This window comes from Protopterus annectens, chromosome 2.part1, assembly GCF_019279795.1.
Source record: "Protopterus annectens isolate FY-2018-M chromosome 2.part1, PAN1.0, whole genome shotgun sequence".
Classification (NCBI taxonomy): Eukaryota; Metazoa; Chordata; order Ceratodontiformes; family Protopteridae; genus Protopterus; species Protopterus annectens.
In genome coordinates this window covers 278,219,084-278,245,999 of record NC_056729.1, presented here as the reverse complement: position 1 = coordinate 278,245,999, position 26,916 = coordinate 278,219,084, and the positions used below count along the sequence as shown (strand labels likewise).

General features: G+C 40.5%; 1 protein-coding gene across 1 annotated transcript in view; it reads left to right on the top strand.

The window, feature by feature from the left end:
* The window catches only part of TACR3 (tachykinin receptor 3), a 1,779,424-nt gene extending 1,757,314 nt beyond the window's left edge, over positions 1–22,110 (top strand). The window contains exon 5 of the mRNA XM_044062125.1: positions 20,793–22,110. Coding sequence (XP_043918060.1) covers positions 20,793–21,108 — 316 coding nt within the window. The 3' untranslated portion in view covers positions 21,109–22,110. The remainder of the gene's footprint in view (positions 1–20,792) is intronic.
* The last annotated feature ends 4,806 nt before the right edge of the window (positions 22,111–26,916 follow it).

Here is a 26,916-nt window from a genome sequence, read left to right as displayed (position 1 = left end):
GATGAATCTGGCATCTTGGGGCAATGCAGCAATTGCCTCATGTACACAGACAACCCTCTCCTCCTACCACCCAATACTACAACCTGTGACAGATGCACTTATATAACCAAACTGGAAGCAAAGCTCTCTTCACCCAAGACTGGACTAGACAGTTAAGAGGAGAATGTAAACACTTGCATCACACCACACTCATCACATAGTCCCTGAAAACCTACACCACCAAAACACACACATAGAAACACAAAACATACACCTACATTCATGGAGGCTCTCAAAAAAAATCTACCCAAAGCAGAAATGCAAGCAACTTCCACCCCCCCCAACACAACCCAAATGACACATAGCCCACAAACTCGGTGTGCCACTCAACCACAGCCCATAAGGCTTAACAACGTACCTAACACTCTAGTCATAGGTGACTCGATAGGCACACTGATGTTCCACTTACCAGGCTAAACAAGGAGAAAGTCACTGTCAGTTGCCTGTCAGGTGCCAGGATCCGCCGCATAACGCATGCACTCAGGTCACTCCACAGCAAGTACAAATATGACTCTGTCGTTGTCCATGTTGGTGTGAATGACCTGAGATGTACCTCCCTGGACTGCATGTAAAGAGACATGGAAGAGCTTTCTGATCTTGTAGCCTAGGCAGGTATGACCCTAGCCCTGAGTAGCATCCTGCCATCACCCAGAATGATACCACAGTACAAGGACAAAATGATTGACTTCAACAATTGGCTAACCTTCTGGTGTCATTCTAAGGGGATACAGTCACTGTTTGCCTGGGATGACTTGATCGACAAACCACGATGCTTTGCCAGAGATAGCCTGCACCTGTTGCCCTTGGGATTCCGGATACTGGCCAAGGCTCTTGCCACCCCTGTAGTGCCTTTTTTAAACAAGATTCAAATGACAAATTCACCACCACAACAGGTACAAGCAAGCAAAATCTGAGGGTAATGCTACTCAATGCTAGAAATCTAAACCTCAAAATGTACTCACTCAAGGCACTCCTTAAAATGGAGAACATCGATATCTGTGCAGTGACAGAGACCTGGTTTAAGGCTCCAGAGAGCACCCCTGCATTACCAGGCTATAATTCATACCACACCTTTCGGCCACCTAACTTGGACCGAAGCACTAAAGGCAGAGGCGTGTCCATATTCATTAAGGATATCCACACCTCCAGGCTAGTTCCTCAGCATAATGCATCTGAGATTATCCAAGTGCAACTAACTCTGGGCAAGACCACAATGCAAATTGTAGCTTGCTACAGATCCTCCACCATGCCCCATGATTCCCACTCCTCATTTCTTGATGCACTGGAAAATATTAGGGTACAACTTAATACCCTAATAATGGGCGATTTCAACTACCCCACCATTAACTGGGAAAACTACTCATGTACCAACTCTTGCGCTCAACGTTTTCTGGAATTCATAAATTCCAATGCGTTGGATCAACTTATCCACCCCCCCCCCCACCAGGGGCAGCAATATCCTAGACCTGGTCATTACCAAAATGGGCAACCGGTGTTCCACACCAGAGGTCAATTCCTCGTTGATCAGATCCAACCACAAACAAATCACCCTAGACATCCACATCCCAGCCCCACCTCCCATTAGGGAAACTACTGTAAAAAAATTCTCCAAAGCAAACTTCACGACACCCATGCTGACGGACAATAGAGATACGACTGCTGAATCCTATACAATTGCACTTTATAAGCACTTACACGAGTGCATGGATCAGGCAATCCCTAACAGAACCAAGATGCTATCCTCCAAAAAAAGGTAGCCAATCTGGTGGTCCCCTGCTATAAACAAACTCTACAACAGAAGAAAGAAACTGTTGCAAAAAAGAGTAAAATCCCATGATTGGAGGAACTTCGTGGTCAGCCTCAGTAAGAAGCTGAGATCCCTCATAAAATCCTCCAAAGCTAGTTACAAAAACAAAATCGCCACTGATTCTAAAGACACCCACAAAGCATTCTATAGCTATGTCAAGAATCTCAATGGCAACACTCAGATCTTCTCTGAGTTACAGCACAATGGCACTAAATATACAGAACCAACTGATATTGCCAACATCCTGGCAGATAGGTTCAGTGCTAACTTTACCCCTCTCTCATCCCCTAAAGGGCCCATCTCTATACTGGAAGAATGCAAAGTACCTGTAATCACGGCTGCACAGGTAAAAAACACACTCTCCAAAGCCAAGAACACAGCATCCATGGGACGTGACAACATCCCAGGCTGCGTACTACATGAACTATAGAATGAACTGGCACCCCACCTGAGTACCATGTTCAGTCATAGCCTCACCTCAGGATTTGTGCCCGCTGAATGGCACACAGCAACTGTTATCCCACTTCACAAAGGAGGAGCCACCATGGACCCCGGGAACTACCGCCCATTAGCCTGACGAGTCTGGTCTGCAAGGCTATGGAGCATATCATCATGGAACTTATAAACAATGACATTGGTAATCTCCAACCTCTGGACCCTACCCAGTTCAGGTTTGTAAAAGGCATATCATGTCTCCTTAAACCTGATAGACTTCTTTGAAGCGGTCACCGAAGCTATAGATGAGGATAAGGTGGAACACACAGCCTATGTAGATCTCGCCAAGGCTTTTGACATCATCTCCCACTCTGGAATTATAGACAAACTCCAACTTCAGACCAGTGACAAGTGGAGTACCACAGGGTTCAGTCCTAGGTCCTCTCCTGTTTGGTATCTACTTCTCTGAAGTACAGGCTAACACAGAAGGTCTTTGGCTAACAAAGTTCACAGATGACTGCAAACTAGGAGCCATAATCAAATCTCCTAACAATGTGGACATCCTACAAAAGGGCCTCACTGAGACAGATGCCTGGTGCCAAAGCCATGGCCTCAAGCTCAATGCCAAAAAGTGCATTGTCATCCCTTTTGGTAAAAACTCTGTACCCATGAACTATCACACAGGCAGTAGTCTACTTAACACCGAAAGTGTGATAAGAGACCTTGGGACATAGGTAGACAGTAGTGTCTCCTTTGATAATCACATTGCCACAGTTGTCAGGAAATCTTTCTACATGGCACACCTCATCACAAAATGTTTCTCATCCAGGAAAAAAGAAGTCTTTGTTCCCCTCTACTCATCACTCATTAGACCCATTATAGAGTACAACGCCCCTTTTGGTATCTACCTCACAAGACATCTACAACAACTGGAAAGGCCACAGAAATACCTCACAAAGAGGATTACCGGCCTCAAACAGATGCCCTACGCAGATCATATCAAAAAACTCCAGCTTTACTCTGTTTCATATCGCCTACTCAGAGGTGATCTCTGCCTAACATACAAAGCTATGTCAAACCCAGAGCTGTTGGACATTCTCCACATAAAGAAATCCCAATCCCTTCGAGCTACACGCTCTAGGGACCTAAACCTTGTCACCACAATAAACAGAACATGCTGGAGGGATAGATTCCTGTCCCAGAGACTTTCCATACTCTGGAACAAACTACCTATCTATATCAAACAAAGCTCCTCATTAGCACTCTTCAAGAAAAATCTTGATGATTGGATGGGAGATAGGAAATTCACCCTGAGGATCACTTCTGAGGCACTGCTTGACAGGGGCACAGGAAAATAATTTTCTTGGGTGGCAAAAGCCAGCGTTTCATTTGGCTAGGCTTATATAGGCCCTAGGGCCCATAGCCTAGTACCTGCCTATGAACCTATGAACCTATGAACATCTTACCTGACTATGCACACCCTCACAATATCAGCAGCTGTGTATAAACCTACACAGAGTTCACACACATTTCTCCACATTTAAAGCCCAGCACACTTTTAGATTTTCACCTACTCCTCTTGTCTCACTACACTTGTCTTGTCAATCATCCCTAGCCTTGTGTCTGCAAATCTGGTATCCCACCTCAGGTAATTAGATACAGCTTTCAGTTTTCTAAATTTTTGATTGTACCAGAGCCAAGCACTTCTACCCTTCAACATCTGTGCCTTCCTAATTTTAAACAAATACACAGGCAACAGCTGCACCTGCTCCACCTCCTTTCCAGCCACTGCCACCATGAAGTATATAAATCCCAGAACCTAATTATCACATGTCCTAGCCCTGAACCTAGCTGGACGAATAGGTAGCTAATGTTAGAGATTCAGCTTCTGTTGTTCTCTGAGCACCTTCTCAATCCAGTAACTTGAACAAATCCACAAAGTCTGCCACCACATCTTCACTTTTACTAGCACAAGAATATGAAGGGCAATAAATATGTCTGGTCCCCTGGCTACCAATGCCCACTCATCCTGAGGTTGTACCATGGATGTTTTCTACATCTGGCCAACATTCTCCCCTCAGCCTGCCTGGTCTAATGAAAACTGCAGCAGACTACCTGCTTCCCCAACTGCCAGCTCATTAAGACTCTTCTGAGACTCTACTAACTGACCTACCATCTCTGTATGTTCTCCTATTGTGTACCCCCCAAGCCCCAGCAATTCCTGCAAACATTGCCTTTCCTGTCCTGCAACAAACCCGTAAAGTACACAACTGCCAGTCAATCAGAACTCCTCTTACCCACACCATTAATTCCTGGCCCATTACCTGAAGAAAGCTGAGGCATCACTGAGTCTCCCTCATTGAATTCCAAGACCTCTCACCCCCCCTTCTTGGGGTGCTCCAATGACTACTGACATGGTTGCACTGCTCACCACCATTGTCCCACAATGTGCCCACTATCTGCTGGAAGAATGTAGCCGCCTGTGCTAGGATCTCGCTCTATTTCCTCTTCTGCTCCTCAATAATCACTATGCTAGAAAAAAAAATGCACATTAGGACCCAGCATTGATAACAGTCCACCCACTAAGTACCACATAATGCCTTCCCCTTGAAAATCCCCAATCTTGCTTGTCTCTCTCATTGTCATCACTGCTAACCCCTATTTTTCCCTCTGTGCTCTCTTTATTCTTTATTTACAAGAAGTTCATCCCACAAATCCTGTAATGCATCTATTAACTGTTCGTCCCTCTTGATGCCCTTAAGCCTTTGCCCCTGGCTACTCCAAATACCCTGCCTTCTCAAGTTTTCTCACTTCCCTGTCTTACTTATTACACCCTATTACCTTGACTCCTCCTTTCCCCCAAAACATTATGTTTGAATTTAACTTTAACATACCTCTGTAATGCTTGCCACAGTGTTAATTCACCTACCTGCTGATGATCCCCTAGACCTACCCTACCCTAAACCTTTGTCTACTGCTATCTATTAACACCTATGACACCCTCCCAAAATGCCCACTCACTATCTGCTTTGGCCAGTGATGGGATTTGTTTTTACTTCAGGCACCACCTACTACCCAGACCCCATTTCTACCAAATTTGCCCTGCACCCCAGAACTGTGGTCTGTTCCTCTTTGTCTAGTGTTTTCCTTTTCGTTTCCACTTTTAAACTTAATAGCACAACTTCCAGCATGCTTTGAGTTGTACCAGTTTGCCTTCTTCAGAACTTTGTTAATGCTGCCCAATCAACTTGTCAATCTTTGTAGCAGCATTTGACCCCTATGACCCCTATGATCTCATACTATGGCCTAAACAGATTTTGTGCTCACAAAAATGCAAGATATTCTCATTGCCCTAAGTGCACACTGTTCCTTGGTAAGAAGGTAGTGAATCTACCATCGAATAGTGTGCACTGCTGCCCTCATGCATACTTCTCAAATGTGCCACAGTAATAGGAATGTTCCACAGCTGGAAACTTTAAGTTTTTTTTTCCTGGCATATCTCCATGGAAGTGCTCTGTCACACATACAGTATAAATATGCATAAGTGACAGCCATGATAAGTAATTCATACCAGCTCTCAAAAATAACTGTGTGTAATAGTACATTTTAACTCCTTTCATCCATGCTGTGACTACCTAGATGAAGTTGGTAATGAGATGGCAGTAAGTGCTCCACATTTTCCCATCATTCCTCATTATCAGAGGTCATGCTCCACTTCAGAGCTAGATCGATATGTTTTTCCGACCTGTGTGCTGGAAGGGAGGAGGAGGGAGCCTGTCACTTTGCAAACTTCCTGATCCTTTGCTTTAATGCCCTTATTCTCTCTTTTTTCCCCCAATTTTTAAAAAATACATTTACCTGAAAATCCAATAGCAAATAGCTGTCTGAAACCCCCACTATGCCTTATAACCAGCAGCCAATATCAACTGTTGCATAGTGGTCAGCTGCACTGATATCACAGCCATATGCCCTGTGTGTGCTGCACAAGAGTAGAAATGCTCTTTCTCTGGAATTATCCAAACAAAGCCAAGAAAGTATGCTGAAGCCTTATACACTTGTGCTGTCAATCCACCAACTCTTAACTGCCTCACAGATGATCTATTTGCTGACCAGGTAAGTCAGCCATGCCTCCACTTCTCACTTGACCTATTTCCCCCTGAAGCCTGTTTCAGGTGCTTCATTCACTAAACTAGCCTAACTTACTCTAAAGGACTCCACACCGACTGCTCATTTGGCACTGTGAAGGAAGGGGGAAGGGGCCACCACCAGAGCTGCTCTCCTACCAAAGTCTCTCAGCACCACCACCACCACCAACTTTAAACATACTCATTTCCCAGGAAAAACTGCTCCTCCCAGAAATGAAGCACACCACCCCCAGGACCTAAATATCCACACACTTTGATAACAAGCCTAACCTGCCTTTTCCACCTTAGCTTCACCACGTAGCTAACCTACTGACCTCTCCATAACTAAGTACCACCATTATTGTCAAAACATACCTCTAAAGTAGCCCACTTATCTTCTATAAGTCCAACAACTACCTGCGCCATTGAACACCTGGAATCTGGTCTGCGAAGACAAAATCCCTGCCAGAAGACTGGAGCTAACCACTACCAGACCTTAAATACACCTTCCCTCTTCCTATCCACTTTACCTCATATTCTGCCCCATGATACCTTACTCATTCATAAATCTAAATTATATTATATTTCCTTGGTTTGAAGCTTTGATTGCAGCAACTTATAATCAGTATTTTCAATTTGTTTCATAGTACCTTAACAATTAAAACAATAATTATAAATAATTCTACTATATTGCATTGTTTAAGTATGAGTGTTCTTTCTTAATGTTATAGGCATACATAATCAATAGTAACCTAAAGGCTGTCCTATGCATAGGAAGGTATGTTGCAGAAGGAGTGGGGGGTAGGGCTGGAGAGTTTGAGATGGTGATAGGAAATGGTGGAAATGAAGTAAGGTGTCATATAGTGTGCTAGCTTGCACTGCATTTGAAGTATATTACCGGTGCCAGAAAGTCTGCTCTTCAATTCTTCCCTTAAGATCTTGCCAGATCTCTTCTCTCTTGCACTTTTATTGCACTTTTATTACCTTATGTACCTAACACTTCATCAGGCTTTTTGTAGCAATTATTGTAGCACACATAAGTGCTATCAGCACTAGACGTCCTATAAGGAAACAGCTCCAGTACTTAGTAATGATGACCATCCCTCTTGGCATATCTAAAGGTCGGTTTGTACTTTCTCCTATTAACCTGGTGAACTTGGGCATTCTGAGGCAGTGTAGCAACTGCCTCATGTACATAGACAGTCCTCTTCTCTTACCTCCCAACACTCAGACTTGTGAGAGATGTGCTTATATCTCCAAATTGGAAGCCATGCACTCTCCAGCCAAGACTGGCATAACTGGTCAAGAGGAGAATGTCAACACCTGCACCACACCACATGGAACACATAGTCCTTAGGAACACCCACCATCACAGCCCTCACATAAAAACACAAACCACACACCCACCTTCGTGGAGGCTCTCAATAGAAATCTACCCAGACAGCAGAGACCTCCAAGGCAGAAACTCACTCGACCACCACAACACAGGACAAACCACGAGACACATAGCTCACCTACACAGTGTGCCCCTCAACCTAAGCTCCAAAGGCAAAACAGCTTGCCCAATGCAATAATCATAGGTGACTCAATAGTGAGGCATACTGATGTCCCACTCACTAGGTTGAATAAGGAGACGGTACCAGTCAGCTGTCTATCAGGTGCCAGAATCTGGCACATAACACATGCACTCAGGTCACTCCACAACAAGTACAAGTATGATTCTGTCATTGTTCATGTGGGTGTGAATGACCTGAGATGCACCTCCTTGGACTACATGAAAAGAGACATGGTGGAGCTCTCGGATTATGTGGCCCAGGCAGGTATGACCCTAGCCCTGAGCAGCATCCTACCATCACCCAGACTGATACCACAGTACAAACAGAAAATGATTGACTTCAACAATTGGCTAAATTTCTGATGTCATTCTAAGGGGATCCAGTATCTGTCTGCTTGGGATGACATGATTGACAGACCTCGATGCTTTCCCAGAGATGGCCTGCATCTGTCATCCTTGGGTTTCCAGGTACTGGCTAAGGCTCTTATCACCCCTATAGTGCTTTTTTAGGCAGTGTTCCAAAGACCAAATTGCCACCATGACAGCTATAAATAAATGCAATCTGAGGGTCATGCTGCTCAATGCTAGAAGTCTAAATTGCAAGATGCACTCACTCGAAGCACTCCTCAAAATGGAGAACATCGACATTTGTGCTGTAATGGAGACCTGGTTTAAAGCAGCAGAAAGCACCCCTGCACTACCAGGCTATTACTCATTCCACACCTTTCAGCCCCAAAACATGAACTGAAGCTTCAAAGGCAGTAGTCTCCATATTCATAAAGAATATGCATACCTGCTGACTAGAAGCCCAGCATAACACATCTGAGAAACTCCACGTGCAACTAACATTGGGTAAGACCGTGATTCATGTCATAGCCTGCTATAGGTCCCCAACCATGTCCAAAGACTCTCAGTCCACATTCCTAAGCACTCTGGAAACTATTAAGATCCAACCCAACACTCTCATACTAGGTCACTTCAACTACTCCTCCATCAAGTGGGAAAACTACGCATGCACCAATGTGTGTCCCAATGCTTCCTGGAATTCATCGCTTCCAATGCCCTGGACCAGCTCATTCTTACCCCCAACAGAGGAAACAACATCCTTGACCTGGTTTTCACTAACCTGGGCAACCATTGCTCTACACCAATAGTCAATTCCTTCCTGGTTAAATCCGATCACAAACTAATCACCATGGAAATCCACATGTCATCCACACCTCCTGCAAAGGTATCCACCATGAAAAAATTCTCCAAAGCTGACTTTGGACTCCTAAAACAGAGGTGGCTAACTTCAATGGAAAATAGATGTATGACTGCCAAATCATACACCAGTGGACTATACTAACATGTACATAAATGCATGTTACTAGCCATACCCAACATAACCCATACGCTCTCCTCCAAAAAAAGGAAGCCAATCTGGTGGTCCCCTGCCATTAATAAACTCTAAACCAGAAGGAAGAAACTGTTTCAGAAAAAGGTAAAGTCCCAAGACTGGAAAAATTCCCTTATCAGCCTCAACAAGAAGTTGAGATCCCTCATCAAAACCTCCAGAGCCAGCTATGAAGGCAGAATTGAGGCAGTCACTAAAAACAACCACAAAGCCTTCTATAGTTATATCAAGAATCTTCATGGCAATACCCAGATTTGCTCTGAGTTACTGCACAATGACACCTCCTCTACTGAGCCAACAGATATTGCCAACATACTGGCCAACAGATTCAGTGCCAACTATACCCCTCTCTCCCCCCCTAAAGGACCAATCTCAATACCAGAGGAATGCCAGACACCCAGCATTACTGTAGCACAGGATAAAGCTGTATTGTCCAAGGCCAGGAATACAGTTTCCATGTGAACTGACAATATCCCTGACTGTGTTCTACATGAATTCCAAAGTGAACTGGCACCACATCTGTGTGCCCTGTACACTCACAGCCTCACCTCAGGCTTTGTCCTTACCAAATGGCACACTACTACACAGTCATCCCGCTCCATAAAGGAGGAGCGACTACAGATCCTGGAAATTATCACCTCATTAGCCTGATGAGCCTGATATATAAGGTTATGGAGTGCATCATCATGGACCTAATTAACAAGGATATAGGGAATCTCCAAACTCTAGATGCCATGCAATTTGGTTTTGTGAAAGGTAGATCATGCCTGCTCAACCTGGTTGACTTCTTTGAGTCAGTCACCAGAGATGTGGATGAAGGTAAGGCAGTTCATACAGCCTACCTCGATCTGGCCAAGTCCTTTGATACTATTCCTCACTCAGGAATTATTGATAAACTCAGCAAACTAGGCATCAACCTCTATATCATTAGGTGGGTTGCAAATCAGCTTACAGATAGAACCCAAAGTGTGAAAGTAGCGGACTCCAAGTCAGACTGCCAATCAGTCACAAGTGGAGTCCCACAGGGATCGGTCCTGGGTCCTCTCCTGTTTGGCATCTACTTCTCAGAAGTCCAGGCCAACACAGAGGGACTATGACTGACCAAGTTTGCAGACGACTGCAAGCTGGAAGCCATTATTAACTCCCCAAATGATGCAGACATCCTACAGAAATGGTCTATATTGCAAGCGTGAGCACTTAAGTTGTTGAATACGGCATGATCAACACCGATTAAGTGAACCGCGAGTATACCGAATGCTGGAAACCACGAAATTTGAAATCCTGATTTGGCATAGTTGGCCTTTCTGAGGTATAGCTCCGTAAGGTTAGTGTGCGATAGTTACGGACCTTAGGGTTAGGGCGCGGGTTCAGGTAAGTGCATAGATAGTAATGTATGTAAGGGTTAGAAGTAGGGTATTGATAAGTGTATGTGTGTGGATTATTTATTTTGTTTTGGTATAGCTTATTAAGGTAAGTGTGCGATAATTACGGACCTTAGGTTTAGGGTGCGGGTTAAGGTAAGCACATAGAAAATAATATATGCATGGGTTAGTGTAAGTTTATAAGTAGGGTTTAGGTTAGTGTATGTATGTGGTTTATTTATTTTGTTTGGGTGGGTAGTATGTAGCGAGCAGTGTAGTGGGAAGTATGTTTTGTTTTTGTTAGTGGGTGGAATGGTGTTGGCCAAACAAAAGAATTCGGTGATGTGTATTTCTACATTTTGAGGTTTCAATGAATTGTGCATTCACTTAATAGCTGTCGATCATGCTGTATTCAATAACCTAAGCATTCGTGCTTGTAATATAGACCATACAGAAAGGTCTCACCGAAACCAATAACTGGTGTCAAAACCATGGCCTTAAGCTTAATGCCAAAAAATGCGTCGTCATCCCCTTTGGGAAAAACTCAGTTCCCACTAATTACCACATTGATGGGAGCCCAATGAACACTGAAGGCGTTATAAGAGATCTGGGGCCACAGGTTGACAGCAACCTGTCCTTCAACCACCATATTGCCACTGTGGTCAGAAAGTCCTTCTATGTGGCACATCTCATTACAAAAGTGTTTTGCATCCAGGAAGAAAGAGATCATCATTTCTCTCTACTCTTCCCTCATTAGACCAGTTATAAAGTATAATGCCCCATTTGGCATGTACCTCACTAGACACCTGCAACACCTGGAGAGGTCACAAAAGTAGCTCATGAAGAGGATCCTAGGCCTTAAACACATGTCCTACATGGACAGACTCAAAAAACTCCAGCTATTCTCTGTCTCATATCATCTACTAAGAGGCGATCTCTGCTTGACTTACAAAGCCATGTCTGACCCAGCTCTGTTAGAAATGCTACATCTAAAGAAGTCCCAAACCCTCTGCACCACATGCTCCAGAGACCTCAACGTCATTACCACAATCAACAGAAAATACTGGAGGGACAGGTTCATAACCCAGAGACTGCCCATGCTCTGGAATAGACGTCCTATATATGTCAAGCAGAGCACCTCACTGGCCCTCTTCAAGAGAAATTTTGATGAGTGGATGGGAAATAGAAAGTTTACCCTGGGGATCACTCCAGTGGCAATACTTGATAAAGGCACTGGGAACCAATGTCGGGCAGCACACTGCCAGGGCACTGCTATGGGCTAGGCTTATAAAGGCTCCAGGGCCATTAGCCTAGTACACACCTATGAACCTCAGAACCTATACATATATATATATATATATATATATATATATATATATATATTTATATAGACTTATGTATATATACGCATCTACATCTATGCATCTATATCTATGCATCTATATATATGTATCTGTATCTATATCTATCTATCTATCTATCTATATATATATATATATATGTGTGTGCGTGTGTGTGTGTGCGTGTGTGTGTGTGTGTGTGTGTGTGTGTGTGTGTGTGTATATATATATATATATATATATATATATATATATATATACATAACACACACACACTAGTGCATAATGCAAATTATCACAACTAATATGACCGTGCTCATTATATGTATGTAGCACTGTTCTGGAAGTATGTTTTTTTTATGTTTTATTTATTTATTTGTATATTTACTTATTTTATTTATTTATTAACCAGGCAAGTGACCTGGTCCTTAGACCGTTTTCAGCCTTGAAATGATCCATAGGGGCCAATGTAAAAAGGAGAAGGTAACCTCACACAACACAATTCCAGTATCACATAGTCCCACCACATCAGCGAACCAAACACATAAATACACAAAAACATACTCGGAGGCTCTAAATAAAAATCTACCTAAGCAACAGAGACCTCCAAAGCAGACATCCAAGCAAACGCTACCTCAAAACAAAACACGCACAACACATAACCCACAAAGTCAGTGTGCCAAGCAGCCACAGCCCTTAAGGCTGAATAACACACCTGATACTCTTGTAATAGGTGACTCTATTGTCAGACACACTGACATCCCGCTCACCAGGCTGAATAAAGAGAAGGTCACGGTGAGATGCCTGTCGGGTGCTAGGATCCGCCACATAACGCAAGCACTCAGGTCACTCCAAAGCAAATACAAATATGACTCAGTCATTGTACATGCTGGTGTGAATGACCTGAGACGTACCTCCCTGGACTACATGAAAAGAGACGTAGAGGAGCTCTCTGATCATGTAGCCCAGGCTGGGATGACCCTGACCTTGAGCAGCATCTTACCCTCACCTAAATGATGCCACAGTACAAAGACAAAATGATCAATTTTAACAATTGGCTAAATTTTGGTGTCATTCAAAGGGTATCCAGTGTCTGTCAGCCTGGGATGACATGCTCGACAAGCCACGTTGCTTCGCTAGGGATGGCTTGCACCTGTCACCACTGGGCTTTCAGATATTGGCAAAGGCTCTTGCCACCCCCATAGTGCCTTTTTTAGGCAAGGCTCAAAAGTCAAACCCACCCCCATAGACAGCACAAGGTACAAGAAACTAAGGGTAATGCTGCTAACGCCAGAAGTCTTAACCTCAAGATGCACACACTCAAAGCTCTCCTCCGTATGGAGAACATTGATATCTGTGCAGTGACAGAAACCTGGTTCAAGGCTCCAGAGAGCACCCCAGCACTACCAGGCTATACCTCATATCATGCTTTTCGGCCCCAAAACCCGGACCGAACAACAAAAGGAGGGGGAGTTTCCATATTTATCAAGGATATCCACACCTTCAGGTTAGTGGCATTGCACGAAGTATCGGAGACCATCCATGTGCAACTAACAGTAGGCAAGACTGCTTTTCAGTTTATAGCATCCTACAGATCACCCCCTCAAAGTCAGGAATCCCACTCGGCTTTCCTGAAAACATTGGAGAACATGAAGATCTCTCTGAACACCATTATATTGGGCGACTTCAACTACCCAAACATTGACTGGGAGCACTACTCAAGCCCCAGCACTTTAGCCCAAAGGTTCCCAGAAATTATAAACTCAAATGCTATGGAACAACTAGTCACCACTCCCACAAGAGGGGACAACATACTAGACCTGATCATTACCAACATGGGGACTCTATGCTCCACACCAGAAGTATATCCTTCATTGGTAAGATCAGACCATAAATTAATTTCACTGGATGTCCACATCCTGACCCCACCCCCCCAGCCCAGAAAACCACAGTGAAAAACTTCTCAAAAGCGGACTTCTCACTTCTCAAAACCGAAGTGGAATCCTTCAAGGCCCCAGGGTCAGTGGAAACTACGGCCCAAACTGCAGAATCCTATATAAACGCATTCTACGGACATCTCCAGGAATGCATGGATCATGCTATCCCAAACAAAACCAAGACCCAATCATCCAAAGGCAGGCGTCCAGTCTGGTGGACCCCTGCCATAAATAAACTGTACAACAGAAGGAGGAAGCTACTACATGATAGAGCAAAATCCCTAATCGGGAAGGCATCTCTGATCAGTACTAGCAAAAAATTACGATCCCTCATAAAATCCTCCAAGGCCAGCTTCGAGAGAAAAATTGCACAGGACACCAAACACAATCATAAGGCTTTTTTCAGTTATGTTAGGAACCTGGGATGCAACTCCCAGATTTGTTCTGAGTTGATTCTAAATGACAAAAAATACACTGAACCCACAGACATCGCCAATATCCTGGCAGACAGGTTCAGTGCCAACTCCCCCCCCCCCCCCCAAAAGAGCAAGTATCTATCCCAGCAGAGGGCTGCCTCCCAAACATCTCGGATGCTCAGGTGAAGGCTGCCCTCTCCAAAGCAAAAAACACTGCTTCCATGGGACCAGATGGCATCCCAGGTTGCGTCCTAAATGAACTCCAAGAGGAACTAATCCCTCAAATAAAACAGCTATACAATCTCAGCCTCACTACAGGATATGTGCCAACAGAATGGCGTACAGCAACAGTGGTCCCACTCCACAAAGGTGGAGCCTCTATGGACCCTGGAAACTATCGCCCCATAAGCCTGACTAGCTTAGTCTGCAAGGCTATGGAGAGGATCATCATGGAGCTCACAAACAAAGACATTGGGGACCTACAGACACTAGATCCTACCCAGTTCGGCTTTGTCAAGGGCAGATCCTGCCATTTGAACCTGGTTGACTTCTTCGAAACAGTCACCAAAGCCATAGATGAAGGGAAGGTAGTCCACACAGCCTATCTGGACCTTGCAAAGGCATTTGACACAATACCCCACTCGGGCATCATAGATAAGCTATCCAGCTTAAATATAAACCCCTATGTCACAAGATGGGTCGCAAACTGGCTGAAAGACAGAACCCACAGAGTGAGAGTTGCTGGAGCCATGTCAGACTCGAAACCGGTCACAAGTGGTGTCCCACAGGGTTCTGTCCTGGGACCACTCTTGTTCGATATATACATTTCCGATGTACAGGCAAACGTGGGAGGACTATGGCTCACCAAGTTCGCAGACGACTGCAAACTGGGCGCCATAATCGACTTTCCAGCTGACACAAACATCCTTCAAAAAGGTCTCACAGAGGCAGATAACTGGTGCCAGCACCATAGTTTAAAGCTAAATGCCAAGAATGTATAGTCATACCCTTTGGCAAAAACAATGTGCCACATATTACCACATAAGCGGAAACCCATTAAGTACAGAGAAAGTTATTAGGAACCTGGGGACTCAAGTTTATAGCAATCTCTCCTTTGAAAACCACATTGCCAAAGTGGTTAGAAAGACCTTCTACATAGCCCACCTCATCACGAAGGGTTTCACATCTAGATCAAGAGAGGTAATCATGCCCCTTTATTCATCTCTCATCAGGCCCATCATAGAATACAATGCCCCTTTTGGGATGTACCTTACCCGACACCTGCAGCAATTAGAAAGACCCCAAAAGTATCTCACCAAGAGGATCAAGGGTCTCAAACAGATGCCATATGCTGCTTGGTTAAAAAAACTCTAGCTCTACTCAGTTGCATACCGCCTACTTCGAGGCGATCTATGCCTGACATACAAAGCTATGTCAAATCCAGAATTAATGGACATGCTCCACCTCAGTAAATCTAAATCCCTTAGAGCGCTCGAGGGACTTGAACCTCAGCACAGAAATAAATAGAACTTGCTGGAGGGACAGGTTCATAACCCAGAGGCTCCCTTCGCTCTGGAATAGAATTCCAGTTCATGTGAGGCAGAGCACCTCACTGAATCTCTTCAAGAAGAATCTTGATAGGTGGATGGGTGATCATAGGTTTGATCCAGGGATTACTCCCGTGTCACTATTAGACAGAGGCACAGTAAACTAAACCTTAAAAAGGGCACAGTATACTCAAATCAAGGGGTGGCATAAGCCATACAGAATCGGGCTATGCTTATAATTGCACCAGGGCAGATAGCCTAGTATGAACCTATGAACCTAATATTTTAAGGTAGCCAATTAACCAGCATAATTTTGGAAATTTGAAGGAAAATGGAAAACATCCACAGACAGAGGGAGAACTTGTAAACACCACAAAGAAAGTAACTAGAAGTTAGGACTGAACCCTGGACTCTGAAACCTGGACATAAATCTTAAGAGTGAGCTAACAATGCTGCCCATTTCACAGGGCACAAAGACTGAAGGGAAAAGAGGTAGAAAGATGTTTAGAAAGGCTGATATGCAAAGTTACAAGACTGAGACAGGATTAAGTTCTGTTTTTTTTCTTTTTCTTTTCTATATTTATTTTACTGAAGGCTGTAATTGATAAAATTATTGCCATTCTTGTATCAATATCATTATTTCTGGTTCAATTTAACCTATTATTTTATTAGCCGGTGATGATCAGATATATGTTACTGTCTCTTTTTATAGGAAGCCCAGTAACACTTATCTGACAAACTTTCCTGCTAAGTGTCATATAGTATCAAATCAGCGACTGCAGCAGCATTCTCTGTCTTATGCTCTAAGGTAAACCTGTACATATTTCCATGTAAAATGAGCATGTTGAAATTCTGAGCACCATAACTGTGATCACCAAAACTGAAAGTGTAAGTGTGGGTGAAAATGCATTGTGTGAGTCCAAGGTACATCACAATATTTATCCACTCTGAGGTACAGTGACACTAGAGTTAATATATATAGAACTATATTTGTAAGCTTTGGAGGGGACAGTCCCAAATCTGGTAAAATATTTCTAAGCTGTTATATGTGAGCTTCAGGTCTGTATATTTTATTCTGGAATTACAAATTATCTTTTAAATTGTTGGGACGCACAGAATCAGGTGTCATGTATAATTCCCATGTGTATAATTCTACTGTGGCTGCAGTTATGGAGAGTACAGGAGGAAATGCACAGATTGGTTAAATAGTCCTTTTAGTAAATACCTGCATTTTTTGATGACATACTTTACAGACAGAAGACTAAGTTAGCCATATTCAAAGTCTGTCTTTTGAATTAATCTGTGCAAGCAAAAATTTGCATAAATGTATCATTTACTAAAATTCTACCAAGCAATGAATGTTGGATTTGCAAATAATATTAAAAACTCCATGGAAAATGAAATAAATTACTGCATACATTGGCTCAGATATTCCTTGTCATTAGACAGCGAAGTTCATTATGATCCTTAAAGTGATTATGAAATTACAAAAATCTTACTGTTCCATCACTACTTTACTTATATTTTGATTAAATATATTATTATTTATTTTATGTATTGCCATTTTTTTTTTACTGGGAAAGTCCAACTGTTCCTATTGTGCCCTTTTTCAGCAGAGAATGGGGCGGGGGATGGGCTTCACAGTCACAATTATTTAAAATAAAACATTAACAGCAAACAGAATAGACATAAATTGGGGTACAAAGGTTTGCAAATAATATAAAAAGTCATATAAAAAAATAGCAGATTGCATAACTGCAATAGTGAAGGGCGTAAACACAATGTAGCATTGGTTTGTAATGAGATCTAAGGTAGGGTATTGTCATAACAATTGAAGGAAATCAAAAACAAAGCTTCGTTATTTTTGTAGTTCAGTTTATTATGGTTAAATAGACATTAGGTGGGCAGAATCAGGTGGCTATAGAGTAATAAAAAATGAGAAAGAGAATTACATTTTAATAGGATAAGCTGGGATGAAAAAAAGGAGGAAGAGATAGGAAGGAAAAAAGAGATGCATTCTGAAGTTTTGACCTGTAACAGATCCAGGATTTGGGTAAGAATTATTTTAAAGAGCATTTGAAAGAAAGCAGATTTGAGGTATTTCTAATTACTAGTGGTAGGGAGTTCCAACCTTTTGCTACATAGTAGGATATGGACTTTGATCAGAGAATCTGGTAGGTTTATGTACAGTGAGGAGTTGTTTATCTTCTGATCTAAGAGATCATTTTGGTATTGCTCTGAAAATATCACATGAAGACTTCCCTTACAGACATGTAAGCCAGATCCTGTTGGAATTCTCTACCACAGGAATATTTTCCCTTTCCTATCCTCTCAATGAGCATAGTATGTCTGCTTGATATATTTGCTGTTAATGGGCTTTAAGAACATCATAACTTCTAGTTTGAGATCTGGGATCCAGCAACTACATATGCATTTATTTCTCTTGGTCCTTTTAATTTAACACAAATCTCTAATTTAGTAGAAGTTCTTGTGATATTCTAGATAGTTTAAGATTCTACCCTGTCATAAATAAATGGCAAATGCCAATAATTCATTGCTTATCCTTCTCAGGAGAGGCAGTTCAACTATTCTGCCTCTTATGTGTGGCATTTTTAACTATTTTTCCTGCATTTAACTGTGCCATTAATGGTCAGAATTGACTTAAATATTGGCAAATATATTATATTCCACATAGAAGCTAGTAATGACTTTACTAAGAGGTTAACTATGTTTGCAAGGCCTGAAGACTGACAGCACAGAAATAACTGTGGCCAAATTTAGGCTAACTTGTTTTTCTTGAAAGCAGTATAACTGAATGTTTTTAGAGTTTTGCTGTATTCACTGTGATTTCTGTAATATTATGCAATGGCTCTTCTTTCAAAATTTGCTAAGTAGATGCATTATGAAACTACTTGTTTCTACACAATATCCTAGCAGAACTGTTTTTTGTGTTTGTGTTTCTTGCAGGTCCAGCTCAGTTCATTGTGGTAGTAAATATTCAGAACCGCATATTATGCAGCTGACATATACCTTTATTATCATTATTAACTGGGCATACAATGTATAATTTATATACCTGCCATAGCTGTTATCAGCAACCTAGGAGACCAAGTACAAAAAATATCACTTCATGTATGACAGTCTCTGAATTCCATACTCAAACGTAATATAATAAATATGCACGTGAAAAGGTTAATATCTAATAAGTGAGATGAGAAGCAATAACAGCATAACAGTTCTAACTTCTAAAATTATGGTATACAACTAAGCTGAATGTTGACAGACCCTTCTTTCACCTTCTTAAGCACATTTATTTTAAAATACAGATCTAAAAGTCTCACTTAAATTACCATATGAAATGTCTGTTGCTGAATTAATTTTTATATATCTTGAACAAATAATTACTTGTATCGATTTTACTTTTTAATATTTAATTTCTAATTTGGAAAGCATTAATGCCTAGTCAGATATCACGGTATTAAATGTATTAGCTATATTAATCATTACTGAAGTATAAAATGTAATTTCGCTAGGTGACCTCTTGGTAGGAAAATAGGAAGAGTGAAATGATACTAGACAAGCCAAAAGGAAGACTATAAAATAACTAAGATTTCACTACTGAAACCCGAATGTCAAAAAAAATTGACACACTGCAATGCAGAAAACTCACATTTGAAACACAAAAGGGTGTATAACTAAATTGTAACAATATTTCTGCAGGGGACAAGCTCTTCTGCACCTCCAGTGGGAGGGGGGGAGCAGACTAACTCCCCCATATGTAAATATCCCAATTCCATTGTCACACAGACAGAAAGAGAGAGGAAATCTCCCCAAAACAAAGGAATTACTCAGAAATTGCACTGGCAATGATTTCCTATAGACAGCTTTAATCAACATCCTGTTTCTTGGCATCATGTGTCTCAGAATCCTGATGGTTTAGGAAAATGAACTCAGTGACATGTAAATAAGCTGATACCTAGACATATACATCTTTAAATGGACGCACTTAAAAGTTCTTGTCACCCTTTACAAGCACCTGATAATGCTCAACACCAAAAGCAACCAGGCTTGTTCTTAATAACAATGGTATAAATCTGTGCCTACCCATCCAGTCATCAAGATTAGTCTTAACAGTAACCAAAGTACTGTCTTGTTTGACCTGCAGTGATAACTTATTTCATAGGTTGGGAAGATGTTAAGTTAGAAATCTATGCTTCCAGCAAGTCTTAATAGATTAATGCCCTAGTTGGGTATTTGTAGACTCATTGATTTTTGTAAAGAAATAGGAGATCAAATAAGTCGGCGTCTTTCATAACTGAAATAAGTGAGACACAGGTTACTTTAGAGCAGTCAGTGGGCTACAGAGTATAAGAAGAGTTGTACTAATCTATTGGACTAGTTAAAAGGCTTAAGACCCTTAATTTTTCATGGTTACAAATCTTTGGGGTCCTTTCAGATGAGTGAATATGTACATACCGAAGGTGGCATTTATTCATTGATGGATATGAAAAGGGAAGAGAGGTGATATGATAAGGGAAGAGAGGTGATATGATAAGGGAAGAGAGGTGATATGATAAGGGAAGAGAACAGTATTTTGATAACTTCTGTAGATCTTGAAGATAGTCCCTTTAAAATTAACGGTATCGGACAGAATGCAGAAAATTGGGAATGCGAATTGCAATCTAGAATACATGCTACTCAGGTTTCAGTAAAGCTATCAGTTATGTACAATGGCATACAAAAAGAGCTGAATGTTACATGCAACAGAAAGATAACAGAATCTTTGTATTTCCTTTATTGTTGGTTTAATTTTGTTATGTATTTTTTCTATGTAGATTCAGAGCTGGTTTCAAAAGAGCTTTTCGATGGTGTCCTTTCATTGAGGTTTCCAGCAATGATGACTTGGAACTTAAAGGTACACGGTTTCTCCCAACACGTCAAAGCAGTATGTATACTGTATTTAAGATGGAGTCCAGCATGACTGTGGTTTTTGACCCAAATGACGGGGATACTGCTGAGTCAAATCAAAAGAAGGCTACTACTCCTCGAGATGTTAACAGCAATGGATGTTCCCGTACCAATTCCAAAGCCACATCAAGAAGTTCAAGTTTCTTCAGCAGCACAAGCACTTCGGTGGATGAATATTCATAACCAACTTTATGAATAAACATAGAGTTACACTTAAACTCTGACCCATCAAATGGCATGACACAAGCAGTTTTGAAAGAAATGTGAAATTTACTTTCTCTAAGCACACAAAAATGGATTCTTTACATTTTTGATATGGATTGTCTTTTTAAATTCCATATTGTGTACATCTCTGTAACTTAGATTACATTAGCTATGAATGCTTATCTACCTTGTAAGTCTTTCAAGACAAGAATTAAGCCAAAAACAAGAATGCTGTAAGTGGGTTTGCAAAGAAAAAAAAGACGTATATGAAACATAAAATCTTAACAGTGTATTTAATTTCATTTAATATACATTGGCTAATAAAAATCTGATAGTACACAATAGTTCATCTTGCATTTCTGAAATAGCAATTTACATCCATGACTTTAAAGTAAAGCTTCATTAAATGTAAACAAAATGACATGCAGTGTCCTAGGTGAAGATGAGATATAATTGTACAGCATGAGATGAAACCTTCAATTGTTCCGTAGTCTCTGTATTTATCTGGATTCATTGTGAGTTCTTTTATATTAACCATGAAAGCATCTCTAATGTAATGGTACTAGATGCAGTGGATATAAAATAGTGGTTTGTACAGATGGCTTTGTTTTATGTGCTGGAGACACATTCACCAATTTTGAAATGTGCAAAGTTGCAAAACAATAACTGATTGTCACATATTTTCTAAAGCAATTTCTTATCACACATCGCTTAATCCAGTTTGATTTGAGAAGCGTATCCTGCAATCTGGTTAATGAATATTTAAAGCTTTGTAATATAGGTATTTACCTGACTTATTTTTGAATATATATTAAGTACATGTAATAAACAGTGACTAACTGGATAGGCGTTATATGGAAATAACAGACCAGCAAGGGGTGTTTTGAGGACTGGCACCACAGAAAAACAGCCTTCCACCACTGGAAGGTCAATTATTTCCTTATAATTTCCACCATGGAAACTATTGTTGTGATTCGAAAATAGTCTCTATGTTGTCATTTCTTTTTTTCATTTTTTTTAGTTCTTTATTACATGTTTTTGTAATTTTATATAATGTTTTTGTATTTATCTTGGTGTTTTTTTAGAAAAAAATAGTCCATTTCCTTTTTTCATTTGTAGTAAATAATTAACATGTTATAGCTTTAGAAATGTTTAACTAATAGTTAGCAGGTGCATATATCTGACTACAAATCTGCATGTATACATTTTTTGTCTGTTCATTTCTATTTTGTGTGTGTGTTGGTATGTGTGCATGTCTGTGTCCACACGTGTATGCATGTGTGTGTGTGTGTGTGTGTGTGTGTGTGTGTGTGTGTGTGTGTGTGTGCGCGTGCGTGCATGTGTGTGTGTGTGTGTGTGTGTGTGTGTGTGTGTGTGTGTGTGTATGCACACGCATGTATGCGCATCTGTATGCATATGCGTGTGCTTGTGTGTGTGTGTGTGTGTGTGTGTGTGTGTGTGTGTGTGTGTGTATGTGTATATGTGTATGTATATGCATATGCTTGTGTGTGCATGTTTGTGTCTGTGCTCGTACATCTTCTGTCTTTTTAAATAATTGCATAAAGCAGTATTTGGTATTTTAGTACTTACCTGACTGGAGATGTAATACTCTGCTAGGAATTTTATCATCTGGAACACAGATGTGAAACATCAGAACTGTAATTATCAAGGCAAAGCAATTTAGCAGTACCTTAGGGTGGTTGCTATTACATTGCAATTTGTAGGACGAGACAAGTAAGATAAACAAACATGCATATACACACATACATGCAAAACAAATGTGTCTGTTGCATGGCAATGCAGAAACTGCTGCCTAGTCACTTTTGTTAACATTGCACTGCTGTGGTTTGCCAGCTACTCACAACTGCCAAAACCATGACAGCTTGGTCCAATAGTTTTCTGACAATATTTATAGTAGAGTGACATGCTTTAACTTTGCAATGAGTCTATCTTGTGTTTTTTTTTTTTTTTTTGGGGGGGGGGTGGAGGGATTCATGCACAATTGATAGCCTAATGTTTCTGAGATATAGATAGTCAGGTTTATGTATTATGGAAAGGTATTTGTTAAATGCTAATGCCAGATATGCATCTGAGAAACTGAAACAAAAACAGGTCATTCTGCTCAAATGGCAATGTAATGCATCTCAGACAATTTTTTAGACATTATTATGATACCAACAATGTGTTACATATATGTACCTTTTCAAGTAGCATTTAATCTGTTCCATATACTACACAATAGGAAGGAAACTTTTGCAGGAGACTTGCTTGAGAGAAAAGTTAGAACTGCGAAGCAGGGCAGGAAGACCAGGGCAAGAAAGATGCTCTCAGCCAAGAAAGTAATGGTCTAAAGGAAGGCCTGCTTGATTTAATAGAAATGGATGACTAGATTAAAATAGATGGTGGATGGCGCAGTAGTTCAACAATTGCATTGTCTCCTCACAGCAAGAGGTTCTCTGGTTTGATTCTTGGCTTTGGTGGTTTCTGTGTGGAGCCTGCATGTCCTCCATGCATCCGTGTGGGTTTTTTCCAGGTGCTCCAGTTTCCTCCCAGATTACAAAAGCATGCATCTGGAGCTTTTCTGCCTGGGCCTCCACTGAAAATTGGCTTCATTTCAAGTCGGACTTTCCCAGTAAACAAATGTTAAATAAATAAAGTAAATAAATAAAACGGATGAGTGGAAGATACTTCAGAAGGTGAAAAAGACCCAGAGCATTAGAAGACTGATAAGCCAGATACACACAGTTACTGGGAACAATTAAGGGAGATTCATACCATGTGACAGAAGGAAATGTGCTGTACTACTGTGCTGCAACTGAGCTAATAACAGACAAAGTGGGAAAGGAAAAACAAAAGTAAACAACATCCTGGAAGCATCAAATAAAGAGAAGTATAAAGCAACTAAGGTAAGAAGCACTACTACTACTACTAGAAACATACACAAAAGGGATTAGATTATCAAAAACTGTTAGAAAGGTGTGCTAAAAGAAAATCACACCATCAAAACAAATCAGGGTTTATCTTACATCATCTCCAATAATAAATAAAAAATATTGGCTTAAGGTATAGCAGACGGTATATAGAAACATATAATGGAAAAGTACAAATCAATCAATTCATTGATGATAAAAACGTTTTCCATAAAACTTATAAAGAGAGTAACAACAATAGTAACATCACCTAAAAAAGAAATCAGTAGACTTTACAGAAATAGTCATGAAGATCCTGCTGAGCATGATGATGCTGTATGGAGAGCAGAAGCAAAATGATTAGCAAAAAGTGCTAAAACTGAAAATATGAAATGAAATGAAGTAACAGTCAGAGAAACTGAGACAGACTTAGGAAATGGTTTTAAATGGAAAAATGAACCCCAGATGTGGTGATGAACTCCTGGTTAAAGGCATTAATATCTTTGAATAATTCTATAGCCTTAAGTAAACAATACTTATATAAATACCCTAAACTGACACCAATAGGATATAAACCATCTTAGGATCTATAGACCTTCCAACAATAGTGAAGTTGTATGGTGGAATCGATGCAGCATTTGTGGTCATTTTAGGAAAAAAAATCATGGCAATAGAATAGAAAGGCAATACAGAAAATCACATGGAATGAAGGATCACCTGTCATTAAACAGTGAGATATGAAAATGTACTGGAACTAATATATTTCATGGATGTATTAAAATTGTCAATATTCTACACTAATGGATTGCAGAATACTTACAAACAGATAAGCTGTACCCTACATTAATAAATTATGTATCAGCCATTATGTCACAGTGGCAAACCACTTTACAACTAAGTCATGATAATGGACACATTACTGTCCCTCGGGAAAAAAATCTAAAAAGTGATAATACAGGATAATTCTTGGTCACCACTGTTGGTTTGTATTCTCATTAATTCACTAAGCTCTTTACTTAACAGTCTAGGCTATGGTTACAGCTTGATATAAAAAAAATCTTGTTCAGTGGCACCTCATCTACTTTTTAATGTTGATATAAAACTTTAAATGTCAACAGCCAAACAGCTGAAAGGACAATTGCAGATGGTTGAAAATGTTATCATACCATATAAGAATGATATTTGGTTTTGAAAAATGTACAAATAGAACAGTTATAGCAAGAAAGCTGAAGCATCAGGAAATATCAGACTGGGAGAAGAATGTAAAAGATAAACATCGATGGGGACAAGCATTTGTTATCAGTATGACCGAAAATGTCAGAATTCACTCCAAGACTGAAATGTATGAAAATTTGATCTAATAATTGTGCCATCTGACAGTTTGCACAGACATTTAAGGCAATGAATTGTTAATAAGATGTTTCCTGTGGTCCAGCGTTTGACTCCCTAAGCCTCTATTAGCCAGTCGTGTGACCCTGAGCAAGTTACTTAAGCAGACATTACATTGGGAATTGGGCTAGGCTCCTGAATGGTGTCCCGAACTGCAAGCCTAGGAAAAATCTGTGAAATGAATTTACAAAGAGGGAGCGCCTAGTGATGATGAAAAGTCAATAATACAACATGAACATGAGAATAAAGCTTAATGAATCATATTGCGTTTCTGAAGACTAAAACTAGCATTGAATACTGCCTTGACATCTATGAATAAAGTTAAAACTATAAATCAGCTACTTTTCCTGTTCAGACCTACAACTTTGATACCACTGACTGGTCCTAAAAAATGTTGGATTGGTTGGACTGGAAAAACAAGAAAACTGCTTCACTTTTATCAAATGACTTAGAAAATGTGAATGGGACAATTATATGTCCCACAGTCTAAAAGGACATATGGGCCATCTTAAAAATGATTGTATTTACAGGCCTGCAGTCAAGGGACTGCATACATATTTGTTAACATTATCATATCCAAACATAGTGAATGTTTTCAACTATGAAGAATACAAGTCAAGCATGGCATCCTTGATCAGATTTGTAAAAGCATTTTCAGAAGGTGCAGGTACAGAAATCAAAGCAGAAGTGGGAAAAAAATCAGGCGGCAACAGGAAGTGTCAAAGAACCATAAAAAACAATATACAGACCATGACCAGAATAAAAGGGAAAAAAAAAAATATATATATATATATATATATATATATATATATATATATATATATATATATATATAGATATAGATATATATATATATATACACACACACACATATATATATATATATATATATATATATATATATATGTGTGTTGTTGTCTTTCGGCTTTTCCTGGTTAGGCGTTCCCACAGCCGGACTCCGGTCTGCTAATGATTGGCAGTAGATTATCATGGTGCTGAGTTGCCAGCTCGACACCCAACCTTCAACGAAGGCACGCCCATTCACGCATGTCTTTCGGAACCCCACTCGACCCGCAGGGAGGACATGCAGACTCCACACAGAAGGCACTCCCCACACACTAGCTGAGAATCGAAAGGGAGAACCACTTGCTGTGAGGCAACAACGCTACCGATGCACCACCACAGAATATATATATATATATATATATATATATATATATATATATATATATATTTATGTTTATGTCATATATGTGTTCCCTAATCCTATCACGAAACCTTCTTGTGGTCATGCCCACATAGAATGAACAACATGTAGTACAGAAAGCTAGGTACACAATGTTAATGGCATTACAATCAGCTGTAAGTCTGAAATAGGTAGTCTTTCCAGTGTCTGGATGTCTAAAATGCCCTCTCTTGTCAATATATTGACAATAGTTGCAGGAGTTACAGGGTTTCATCCCATATACGGGAGTGGTAGGTTGAAAAT